We start from the raw sequence: 13030 nt of genomic DNA on the forward strand, positions 1-13030 counted from the left end.
AGGCCCAGGTTCAATCCTGACCTCAGATGCAGTCTGTGTGGAGTTTACATGTTCTCCCTCTGATTGCATGGATATCTTCTAGGTGCTGTATGTGTGTTATGATTGTGTTTATAATTTGTTTGGTTGTTTTGTTGTTTGTCTTTTGAACAAAAGCCCGCGAGCATTGCCACTTTCATTTCACTGCACATCTCGTATGTGTATGTGACAAATAAGCTTGACTTGACTTGCTCTGGTTTTCCTCACACTTCCCAAGGACGTTTGTTAATTGGCCTCTGTAAATTGCCCTTAGTGTGGGGAGTGGATGAGAAAGTGGGATAACATAGAACTAGTGTGAATGGGTGATCAATGGTCTGCGTGGTCTCGGTGTGCCAGAGAGCACTGCTACATCTCTAAAATCTACAAAACTAGTCCAGGTTTCTTTTAGATCTGTTTGTTTCTTTTCCAGCAATAGGATACACCAATTTCTATTCAACTATTTTTCATAAAAAGTAATTTTGTAATCATGTCATAGTTAAATTTGATTAGGAAATGGTGGCAACAAAATGCAAAATGTGTGTTTGCAACTAACTGCAACATATATTTGAGCAAAGGAATGTTAATTGTAAACTTGACTTTTGTTGCTGGGAACGAGATTTTTTTCTGAGCACATTCTGGATGAGAGCATGAGAGTTAAGACATAACAGTTGAGCAATACGGCCACTAATGCTAATTTTATGGAAGAATGTTAAACCATATTAAAGGAAAAGTTTCATTTGGGTAAATATTCCATGTGGAAACGTGTACCTTTAATTTCAAGCAGCCAGCCAAACGATTTTGGAGTTAACCAGTAGACATCTTTTTCTTGGGAATTTCTTGTTTGATGATAAAAATGGCTATATTTATTTACATTTATTTATTTCTATGGTTCCTCCATTTACATAGCTTGTGTGTAACAATGGAATCATGACTTTAGTTTCTCACAATTTCTTCCTTGAGTTGGTAAACGATTAGCTACATTGCAATTGAACGCAGCCGAAGCGCTCAATGTTGAAATTGTCTCCTGAAATTCAAATAAATGTAGTGTTTATGCAGTTTGTTTGTAGCTTCAATCTTTATCCGCCCCTGAAAACTTTAGTTTAGTTTAATTGCCACGTGTACTGAGGTACAGTGAAAAGCTTTTGTTGCGTGCTCTCCAGCCAGCAGAAAGACAATACATGATTACAATTGAGCCATTTACAGTATATAGATACATGATAAGGGAATAATGTTCAATGCAAGGTAAAGCCAGCAAAATATAAGTAGCAGCTGATCAATAGTGTACAGGCTGCTATTTGTTATTGGCACATTTTAATGGTGACTTCTTTATTAATGTGTGAATCAGCCAGCATGTGATGACGAGGGTAATATACCTGGGAAATAGAAGTCATTTAAATATAATAGATAACTAACATTTGTTTGTTAACTTAATTGAAACTGTAGCTCAGGCTCAACCTCGGTTTTACGTGTTTACTTCATATATAAAAGTAAGAGCTAATTTAACTGTTAATACAATGCTGGTAATTGTTAGTGCAGTACTTGTACAATATTAATCAACCTCCCTGAGCCAGAAAACAAATCATTTAAACCTGGTCATTCTTGTATTCAGTTTTTGTACCCGAGTTGATTTTAATTCACCTTTTTCAACATTTTCTGTTTTCCTCCCACTTCTCAAAGATGTGCTAATTGGCTAATATAAATTACCCATTAGTGTAGTTGAGTATCAGAAGAACAAGAGGGGGACTTGATGGGCAAGAGAGAGAATACGTTTTCCAGCTGCAAGAAAATAAGAAGAGGGGGAATCGCACTAATGGGATTACTCTGCTGAGAGCCAGCATGGAACTGATGGGTTGAATGGCCTCCTGAGTGTTATAAGTAAGTTCTGTGCCCTCGTGATACTGTAATTAGCTTCCAGTTCAGCAAATCACAGCACAAGCTGCAGGATATAGAACAATATGTGACATTGTATGTCATGCCAAGGTCTGTGGCTTCAGGAAGCTTTCATCCACTCTTACTGTATGGATATTTGTGCTTTATTTTGATGTTTATTTTATGTATAATGGTGCATCAATCTCCAAACCATGGGTTTGGCTAATTGAACGTTAATGATTAGTTGTGCTCTACTCACACAAGTTGGTTTCGCAACTATTTATTAAATTATGTAAGCAATGGGATTTGATAAGAGTGCAGTCTGTGCTTTCTGTACGACTTGCATCATTCAAATTAGTATTCATTTAAATTGGGAGATATCGTCACGGGTTTGGGTGGTGTAATTGCTGGTGTAACTGCAGTGCATTCTTGATTTTCTATTTTCATTTATTCACTGGAGCATCATTGGCCTTAATCACCTATATTGGACTGCCCCAACAATGTCGCTTGCTAAGCTAGTATTGAGGCAGCTAAGAGTTGACCATATTGCTGTGTATTTGGTGTTATACACGAGCAAGAGCAAATAATGATGGGTGAAATTCTTAGAGACACAAGATGCACCAGTTGCCATATTCTGGAGCAAAAAATAAACTGCTGAAATATTCTATTTTGTTAAACCCTTCAGCATTTTATTTTTTGCTCCAGAGTACAGCAACTGGCGCCTCTTGTGTTTTTGCTTTGGGAGAATTTCTTCTGTAAAGGGCATGTCTTTACAATAATCTCAGTATTTTATCTCACCGTTTGTATTGTAGGTTTAATTAGGTTCCCTAGCTGTAGCTGCCACAGTGGGATTCATATTCGTCTCCAGATCAATCAGACTTTAAAGGCTAATCCGGTAATTTGCCCACTGAGTAACCTTGCTATTTTCCTCATGTGGCTTTTATTCACTTTTTTTAGTAGTAACAATAACCAGAGAATTATCAGGAGATTATAATTTACAGTTTTCAAAGCATTACAAGTTTAAATAGTGATCAAGGTTCACGTGCACTAATTATGCCACTTGCTGCTGAATGTTTAACCGCATGACTTCCATTATATGTGTAAACAATTTGTTCATCAGCTGCAATAAATAACTCAGACCTCACACCGCTGTGAGCTCTGAAGGTGGGAAAAAAGTTCCACAGTAGCTAAAAATACTTTTTCAGACGTTGAATTCTCTGATATAAAAAAAAACAAGATGCTTAAAGTATTCAGGGCATCAGGCAGCAGTATTAAAGAGGGGAACAGAGTTAACTTAAAGGTCTTTGATCTGAAACTATCCCTTTCCCACATCTCTATTTACTCCCTCCCTAATAACCAGGCTCTATTTCCTTGTCCATATATATTTTGAAATTGCATGCCCACAGAAATTCTTGCTCAGTTTACTAATCATCCACCGCAAACGCATCTCCAGTTAGCTACTTTTGGATAGCATTCCTTTATTCCCATTGCGCAATTGGCTTTAGTGCCCCAAGTTAATGTATGAAATCAGTATTTGTAAAATCAGTATTCTCAATGAAGTGCACAATGGGATTTACCTTTAATATCTTCCACCAGCACCTCTTTCTTCCCCAAACCCTCTGTCCACAGCGTTTCTTCAGGTGGAATTTCTTGCAGACATTTGTTGTAGTGGACGTGCATTAGACAGTGTTACTCCAGCACAGAGTTAAGGCCTTGGGAAAGAGTGGAAAGTAGTACCTGTGCAGTGCTAAGGTACATTCAACAAATACTGAAACATTTTCAAAATTTATCTTTCCATTTTTCTGCTTCAGTGAAGTCAGCGCAATCTACAACACCAGTGAGTTTTTCACTTTGTTGTATCTTGTGGCCATGACTCTTAACAGTTTTTAACTTTGTTTTTGAAGGTCTGTTGGAAGAACATGGCTCAAGAAACCAATCAGACTCAAGTGCCTATGCTGTGCACCACAGGCTGTGGATTTTATGGGAACCCACGAACGAATGGCATGTGTTCTGTTTGCTATAAGGATTTTCTTCAAAGGCAAAACAATAATGGCAGAATCAGTCCTGGTAAATACCATCTTGCTTTTTCTTCAAACAAAGAGTAGTCCATAATTCATTCCATTTTTGAAGGGATCTGCACTAATTCATTTTGTTGTTTGCTTTTGGTTATTTTCATCACTCTGCTTCCAAGTTTCAGCTTTACAGAATCCATATTGCCTGTTGATTTCTGGCACATGAGGCTAATGATATGGCCCAAGACCAAATATTCTCAATTTGACATAAGAAGACTCCCACTGTGTTTTATCTGGTTTTGCCCTTTAACTAGTTACTGTTCAATTCAGTGTTCTATAGTGTATTTAGTTTTGCACATTTTTGAGGCCCCTTGAGCCTGAGTTGCCATTCATTGTCCTCCGCTGATCTGATTATTATTACCTCAACATTGTATTTTCCTTCAAAGACCCCAAGTAACCTTCCAGTTTAGGGGCAGGACAAAGCCTAGCAAATAATAGATGGTTGGACAAAGGACAGAGATGAAAAGACAGAAGGTGTAAAACAAAAGGATTGAACAGTTGCAAATTGTGAAGCATAAATAATGTAGGTGGAAGGGGTGAAGGAGGGGATAAATAGGTTTCTCTCCTCACCCTCCCCTTCAACCTACAATCCTCCCTCTAGCTTCACAAACTGCAGATGGAATAAAAGAGCTTTTCTTGGTAGCAGTGCTGCAGGCTGCAGAGAAACGGGTCAGAGGGGTGAGTGGGATAGGAATTCAAGTGGCAGACAAGCTAAGCCTTGCCAACTGAATACAGGTGCTCCTAAGCAACACCCAATCTGTGTTTGCTTTCTCCAATGTGGAGACTACATTGCAACGCCAAATGCAGTAAACTTGATTCGAAGAAGCACAACTGAATCGGTACACTTCACTTCAATTCACTTAGAAAGACTGATGGGTTCCCGAACAGTGAGAGGGGAGGAGATTAAATGATGGTTCACAGTACTCCAGATGTCATCTCATTAGTGTCCTATATAACTGAGGTAAACCTCCTTTTATAGTCAATTTCCTTGCAATAAACAATAACTTCCTGTTTGCTTTTCTAACTACTTGCCTCTTGTGTGTCATGCACTTGGACATCCAGATCCCTAAGCATCTTAAAAGTTTACAATCTTGCATTTTACTCACATATTCCATTTGTCAGACTCGGCTGCTTCATTTACCCTTGTAGTCTCATTATGAGCTCTTCATGACTTTCCTAACTATCTTTGTTTCATCGGCAAATTTATAAATCATACCTTTATCCAAACCAATCATTCATTTAAGTTGTAAAATGCTGAGGCCTCGGAACAAATCGGCTGGCATAGTATTTAGTACATCTTGCCGTTTAGAAAGAGATCCCCTTAAGCACACTCTCTTTTCCTTGTTGGCCAACCTTCTAATGATGCCAATATACTGCCTAAGTGCACAAATTTAATTTTATGAAATATCCTTTGATTTCTTGAAATCTAAGCACAATACCACCACCACTATCCCTTCAATCCACAGAATATTGCTTCTTCAAAATCCTCCAAAAGGTTATTTATCTTTCACAAAACAGCACTGTGCCTTGTTGTCAAGAATTTTTCTAATTGCCCTGATATAACCTCTTTAATGATAATATATGATTTTTTTTAATACAATAAGCAAAGACTTGCTGTGAAACTAATGCGTTTAGTTTTGGTCATGGTAGATTATATATTGGTTCTGTCTAGAAGAGCAGATGCCAGCAAGTTCGTCTCCAGTGTCGAGGATTGTGTGACCATAGACTATACTAACAATGGCCAGGTTTAATCAGCCAGTCCGACCTTGGCGAAAGCTGTTCCCTCTAGTGCACCAAGATAATGAACCCGTTGAAGCAGAAGGCAAGAGTTTTATACAAACAATTTACACAAGTATATTGAAAGGTTAAACCGGTGGGAAAAATGAGGACTCGGAGAAAATTGTAAACTAATATATTGAATTGTTCAATTTTGTGAGGAAGATTGATGGATACAGATTATTATTTGAATAGAGAAAGCCGCAGATGGGAAAAAATGGAGGAAACTCGGAGAAAATTGTAACTAATAGAAAGCTGACATTTGAAGGATTTTGTTCAATTTGCTACAATTGAGGAAGATAGTGAAGCCATGGAGTACAACAGAAAGTTAAGCATTATTTGGAGGCATAGAGATGTAAGATCATGCAACAACGCTTTAGAGATGGCGGAAACAGACCCTTCGGCCCATACAATCTGCGCCTATTAGTAGCAATGTTACAAAATTTTGAGATTTAAAAAATCAAGTGTACCCATGAAACAGAAGTTTAATCTACACCAAATTCACCAGTGTTATGGCCATTTTCATACTCGCAAATTAGCATCTTGTTCCCTATTGATTTTCAATGGAGATTACAAAAAAGCTGTGATCTTGGATAGTCAAAAGCCCATTTCTTAAGGAAAGATTGACATTTTTATTTAAGATCCAAAGGTTATTCACAAATTTCACAATATAACATGGAATATTTACAAATTTAGAGCAAATGGAAGGAATTGTGTTCAATTGCTGTAAATTGCCCATAAATCGGCTTTCTAGTGGGTTCATGTAGCGCAGGTTTAGAAGCATCGCGCTGGATTAGTCAAATGCCGTACTGCGGGATATAAAAGCCCAAAATGAACTACTCGCTATAGATAACTTGATATACAGGGTTATATATATGCCCCATTTAATGTAAAAATAAGGTACATACCTTTAATTGTTTGCTTTATAAAACCCTAGGGCTGCGAGATGTTGCGGAATAGACAGATTTAAACATGAATTATTGAGATCAAACTTTTTTTGCGACTTTAGCAGATACAATGTTACTAGACATCTCGGTACCCTAGTAAAATCGCGTTTTAAACCCGCCCCCTCCAAAACAAAAATCGCGGACCTGGCTACAGATAGTTCAGATGTTTTGTAACATCCCTATATTAGTGATCATCCCATACACTAATACTATTCTACATACTTGGAACAATTTTTTTGACAACTTGCCAAAGCCAATTAACCCACAAACTTGTGCATCTTTGGAATGTGGGAGGAAACCAGAGCAATTGGTGAAAACCTATGCGGTTACAGGGAGAATGTACATACTCAGTACAGACACAGCACCCGTAGTCAGGATTGAACCCAGGTTTCTGGTGCTGTAAGGCAGCAACTCTGCTGCTACGCCACTGTGCGGTCCCTAAATTAAAAATAATAAATCTGTTTTCCTTACTACAGATACTACACGACTGCTGAATACTTACAGTGTTTTTTTGTTTATGTTTCAGGTTTCCAGCATCTGCAATATTTTGCCAATAGCCAGATAATGTTTTTAGTGATCTTAATTGAGGGTACATGATAACTACCAGTATTCAAGGGACAATTCTCCTTGTATAAAATCAGAAATTGCTAAAAACTATTAGCAGTTCAGACAGCATCTGTGGAAAGCGAAAGAGAGTTATCGTTCACAAGACATAGGAGCAAAATGAGGCTATTCAGCCCATCGAGTCAGCTCCTCCATTCGATCATGGCTGACCTATTTTTCCTTCTCAACCCCATTCTCTTCCCTTCTCCCTGTAAACTTTGATGCCCAACATTTCGAATCCAAGTCCCCGCAATGTTGAATTCACAGCTGAATTCGCCTTCACTATATGATTAGTGCTTTGGGATCTATGCAACCTCAAACATCACACAGCCATGATTTAACATCTTATCCGATGAAAGGTATTTCTTTGGCATGTCTGCTTTAGCGCTCTCTGTTTCTCTGTGCTGAGAGGGTCCCACCTCTTCTGACTTGGAAATGCTACAACTGACACTGAAATTGTTTGACCATGTTATTCATTACTAATAAGTATAGAAGTTAGAAGCACTACATTAACCATTTTCATAATCTTATGTTAAGTAATGGCATGTATAATTTATTCATATCTGTTCTTTTGTAGCATCTGCCAACTTGAGCAGTTTAACAGATGTGTATCCTGTTCTATGCACAGAAGGAAGCCCCCCCGAAATACCATCATCATTCTCCTCTTCGTCCACATCTGGCCATTCTAGGTAATTAAGCAGCTTAGTGTGTGTGTGTGTGTGTGTGTGTGTGTGTGTGGTGTGTGAACATTTGTGTGTGTGTGTGTGTGTGTGTGTGTGTGTGTGTGTAAGTGTTTGTGTGTAGTGTGTGTGTGTGTGTGTGTGTGTGTGTGTCAATTAATTCAGGAACATTTCAGAAAAATAATAATTGTGTGTAATTATGTAGTACAGGTAAATAGTAACTATTTAACATTAGCAGGTGTGATAAAAAATTTATCAAGTCAATTAATTCCAAATATTAGCAAAAGAATAGTTAATCAACAGATCACAAAGTGAGGCCTGCCGAAATAATTTATTTTTTATCTCCTGTCATGAATACTTTCTGCATTATCAAACTCAGGTGATCATTTAATTGCATCTTACATAGATCTAGGTAAATAAGGTAAAGAGGCAGACAGGCTAATGTCTACATTCAGCATTTTCCTGCATTCTTCCCATAATCCCTTGATTCTCTTAATATCCAGATGTTTGTAATTCTCTGGCTTGAGTGAAACCAATGACTGTGCATCCGCAGCCCCTCTCTAAGGTAGAAAATTCAAAAGGTTTCTCAGCCCTATATGTGGTGAAATTTCTTCTCACTTCAGTCCTAAATAGCCTATCCATAATTCCAGACTCCTCTGCCAGGGGAATCCTTCCTACATTTGATCTGTCATCTCTGTAAGAACAAAATGTAAGTTTTAATGAGATCTCACATTAGTTTATTGATTTGGCAAAAATGCCATTCGTGGAACCAGTTTAGCCAATCGTCATTGTGCTCCTTCTATGATGATGTATCTTTTTAGCCAAAGAAATAAAAGCCATGCACAATACCTAGGTGTGTTCGAACCAAGACATCTGATTTCCTATTTATGATCAAATCAAGTGTGTTTTGTCCTCAGTAATGATGCTTATCTCTCCTAATTCATATGTTACTGCTCCATATTGACTTTTATTCAAATGGTTTTCATCATTTTTATTAAGTTATGGATGTTTTTAACAATGAACATTGGCACAGCATACCTTTGCCACAATTAGGGTTTGTGTTTCAAGGGTCACCTGTTGCCTTTAATAAGGTAAGAGGACTTTTCACTGTACCTCCGTGACAATAATAAACTAAACTAAATTAAAATTAATATTTCCATCTTAATCTGTGGTGGAGTTCAGCACAAGTATTAAAGATAAAGAAGAAGTATTAAAATGCATGCTAATCCTCCACTCTTAAAATTATTAGGTTGTTAGCCTAAATGTCAGTTCTACATCAGCAGAAAATCCCTTCAACCTAATATTGATTTTTTGTGATATATTGCATAGTTGGCAAAGGTGGCTGTTATGGGCCCTCTCTAGTTTCCTAGGTGCCCAGGTGAAACTGCTGGTCCATCTGGTGAACATACCCCCACAGTGCTGTTTGGTTGGGAGGAACAGTGATGGGTTTCCAAGTCAGGAAACAAGATTTGGAGGGAAACCTGTAGCTTCCATTTTTTTGGTTTTGATTGTCTTCCTTGTTGATAACGGTGATAGATTTGGAACCTATTGTTGGAGAAGCCTTAGTGCATAAATGCCGTGTATTTTACAAATGTTACACATTGCTGCCAATCTGTGTCAGAGTTGGAAGAAATGAATATTTAGAATAATGAATAGGGTGTCAAACAAACAATTTTTTTTCTAAGTGCTGTAGCTTTTGGAGTTCACTGGAGTTGCACCAATCCAGACAAGTAGAGAATATTCTGTCATACATTGTGTTGTATCTTGTAGAAGGTGAGTGGCTTTGAGGAAGTGAATCACCCCCCGCAGATTATTCGCCCACTGATCTGTGCTTGTGGTGGAATTTTTGTGGTTGATACTCAGGATGTTGACAGTGTGGGACTCTCCACTGGTAATGCTATTAAATGCCAAGCGTAGGTGGTTGGACATTGGTTAGGGAACGTCATTCTCGAGCCCTTTTATGGCATGGGTCAAACTTGCCACTTATCAGCCTGAATGGTGTCTTGGTCTTGCTTTGTGCAGGCAGACTCATTGAGTGAGGAATTGTATTTGGAATTGTACGTTGCGCAATTATCAGCGTCATCTGTGATGGACGGAATTAATGTCATTACCACTAGCCTCTATCATACGCCGGGTACTCTAACATCAAGTATCAGACTTAGAATACATCGGGCAGAATCACTGTGGTGTGTATAAGAGAAATTACATTGGATCTTTCTATTGGAGTTTTGGAAAAAGTAACATGCTGTTGATAAAGGAGAATTGGTTGATGTATTATTCATAGATTTTGAGAAATAATTTAGTAATGTGCTGCATCAAAAGTTATTGTGAAAAATAAAACCTCATTGCTTAAGAGAGATCGTATTGGTATGTAGTCACAGAGTTGAACAGCACAGTAACCGATTCTTCAGCCATCCACGTCCATGCCCAGTTTCCAGCATTTATCTATACCAACCCCTTTTATCAGCCAAAATGTATAAGAAGGAACAGCAGATGCTGGTTTAAACCGAAGATAGACATAAAAAGCTGGAGTAACTCAGCGGGACAGGCAGCATTTCTGGAGAGAAGAAATGGGAGACCCTTCTTCAGACCCATTCCTTCTCTCCAGAGATGCTGCTGCTGAGTTACTCCAGCTTTTTGTGTCAATCTTCCCTTTTATCAATCTTTGTTCTGTAGCCTTCTTAGCCTCAGCAATTCAAGTGCTAGTTCTGATACTATTAAAATGTTATGAGAGTTTCTGCCTTACCATCTATTTAGTCAGTGCATTTCAGATTCTAACCACACTCTGGGTGAGAGACCTTTTCCTACCCTTGAACATCCTACCCTTTACCCTAAACCTATGACTTCTAGTTTTAGATGCCCTGTTATAGGGAAATACGTCTTACTACCTATTCCATCTATTCTCCTAACAGTTCTGTTTGACAACATGCAATGAATAGAGGGTGATGAGGTTCATTGCCAAAATTCATCTTTTTACATTTACTGTGAATTATTTCCATGAAAGCGCAGATTATATGTTGCTAAATTTGCTGATTATGAAAAGGAAGTATTAAAATAAGTTGTGAAGGAGGTTACAAAAGAAAATGTAGTTCAAGTGAGAGGGCAAATATTTAACAATTATGATATCATAAGTGATAGGAGCAGAATTAGGCCATTCGGCACATCAAGTCTACACCATTCAATCATGGCTGATCTATCTCTCCCTCCTAACCCTATTCTCCTGCCTTTTCCCCATAACCTCTGACACCAAACTAATCAAGATTCTATCTATCTCTGCTTTAAATATATCCACTGACTTTGCCTCCACAGCCTTTTGTGGCAAAGAATTCCACAGATTCACCACCCTCTGTCCAAAGAAATTCCTCCTCATCTCCTTCCTAAAAGAACAACGTTTAATTCTGAGGCTATGACCCTAGTCCTAGACTCTCCTACTAGTGCAAACATCCTCTCCACATCCACTCTATCCATGTACCACTCTGGCATCAGGACACTCAAACACCACCATTTCCAATTTCCTCTCCCAAGTTTTCCATCGTCCATCATCTTGTTGCTTTATTTTTGTTCGGTCAAAATCTTGAATCTTCCTGTCTAACAGCACCTGTCTGATAGGGAGTTGCTGGGACATTATGGTGGCACAGTTAGCAGATCTCCAGCAACCTGGGTTCAATCCGCCTACAATACTCATTACATAAATAGTTTTGTTTTAATTATCTGACTTTACCCCAGTCAAATGGTTTATGCAAACATGGTTTATTGGATTACATTTTTTTGGATTTGACAAGGTAATGCTATACCAACCTTACAAATGTTCAAATGTAAAGCAGAATAATATTAAAAATGCATAATTCTGCCTTAAGTGTTTCAACCATATTCAAATTTGCATTGCAAGGTCGAACTAAGCAGAAGACAATACACATTTCTTATTTCTCTGTGACTGTCTTCTGGAGACACATAAAGGTTAAGGCATTGAAATATGTAAACTTCAATTGTTGACTGTCTTTCTGGATAGCTTCTGAAGATTGATAATGCCAAAAATTAACAATACACTTACAATTGATTTCATTCCTTGTGTCTGACCTTGAAATTTGTGGAGCCTCTTTACATGCTTTGCAACTTAATCCTGCAGCTAAACTCGGATAAAGGATACCTGTATGTTCTCATTTATAAAAGTACACTGCTGGGTTAGAGGTTTGCCTTTAAGTGACTGAGCGTACAGTTTCTGTGTAGTCAGCACTGGTCATGGCATCACAGAAGTAAGTTTCTAATCTTCATTACATGAAGAAAATTCAATAGTAGTAGCTAATTAAAGTTCTATAATGGCAACGCACCTCTGTATAAATCTTTCAAATTCAAGATTTTGTGTTTAGGTATTTGTTCAAGGGGTTATTTTATGGTTATCTTTACTGTACATGTCTCCTTATCTGTGGGACTCAAGTTAAATATCCTAAACTTAATTCACTGGTTTACTGGAGTAATAATTTTAATGGGTTTGTGGAAATTCTTTGCATTACATGAAGGTGCTGCAAAACATCCAGCATCCTTGGAGAGCAACAGAGATAATATTTGAGATCAACAATCTTTCATCAGAAGGTATACGATTTCATGAAAGGTCTTCAAGTTGAAACATTATAGTTTTTTTCCCCACAACTGCTGGAAGTCCAGCTTTTAAGTATTTAAAACACATTTTGTATTTCAGATTTCCAGAATTCACTGTGTTTCAACTTTGTGTCATTGCATAATGCTCGAATGAAATGGCAAAGAATTTCCTGCCCAAGTGTTCAAAGCTGTTGCTGCTGAGTTTTACTTTGTGGGTATTGTCTTTGGTTGCTGCATTCCAAAGATCGTGATACAAGCCACACTGGCAGGCTGATACATAAGGTCATAAGTCATAGGAGCAGAATTAGGTTGTTCGGCCCATCAAGTCGACTCCGCCATTCAATCATGGCTGATCTATCTCTCCATCCTAATCCCATTCTCCTGCCTTCTCCCCATAACCCCTGACACCCATGATACAAATGTTAAAGTTAATCTCTAATATGAATAACTTCCCTACCTCAATCCTCCAGTA

At 38.1% G+C, this 13030-nt stretch overlaps 1 protein-coding gene across 12 annotated transcripts in view; it reads left to right on the top strand.

Annotated features, from left to right (window-relative positions):
- Positions 1–13030, top strand: part of LOC129712620 (AN1-type zinc finger protein 6-like) — a 34654-nt gene that overhangs the window by 10837 nt on the left and 10787 nt on the right. For 7 of the 12 annotated variants that reach the window (XM_055661172.1, XM_055661179.1, XM_055661180.1 and 4 more), the window contains 2 exons: positions 3789–3951; positions 7860–7971. In XM_055661172.1, coding sequence (XP_055517147.1) covers positions 3804–3951; positions 7860–7971 — 260 coding nt within the window. In that variant the 5' untranslated portion in view covers positions 3789–3803. Of the gene's footprint in view, positions 1–1692; positions 1891–3502; positions 3637–3788; positions 3952–7859; positions 7972–13030 lie in introns of those variants that run through there. The other 5 variants (XM_055661173.1, XM_055661177.1, XM_055661174.1 and 2 more) reach the window with 3 other exon arrangements.

Source organism: Leucoraja erinacea, chromosome 33 (genome assembly GCF_028641065.1).
Source record: "Leucoraja erinacea ecotype New England chromosome 33, Leri_hhj_1, whole genome shotgun sequence".
Taxonomy (NCBI): domain Eukaryota; kingdom Metazoa; phylum Chordata; class Chondrichthyes; order Rajiformes; family Rajidae; genus Leucoraja; species Leucoraja erinaceus.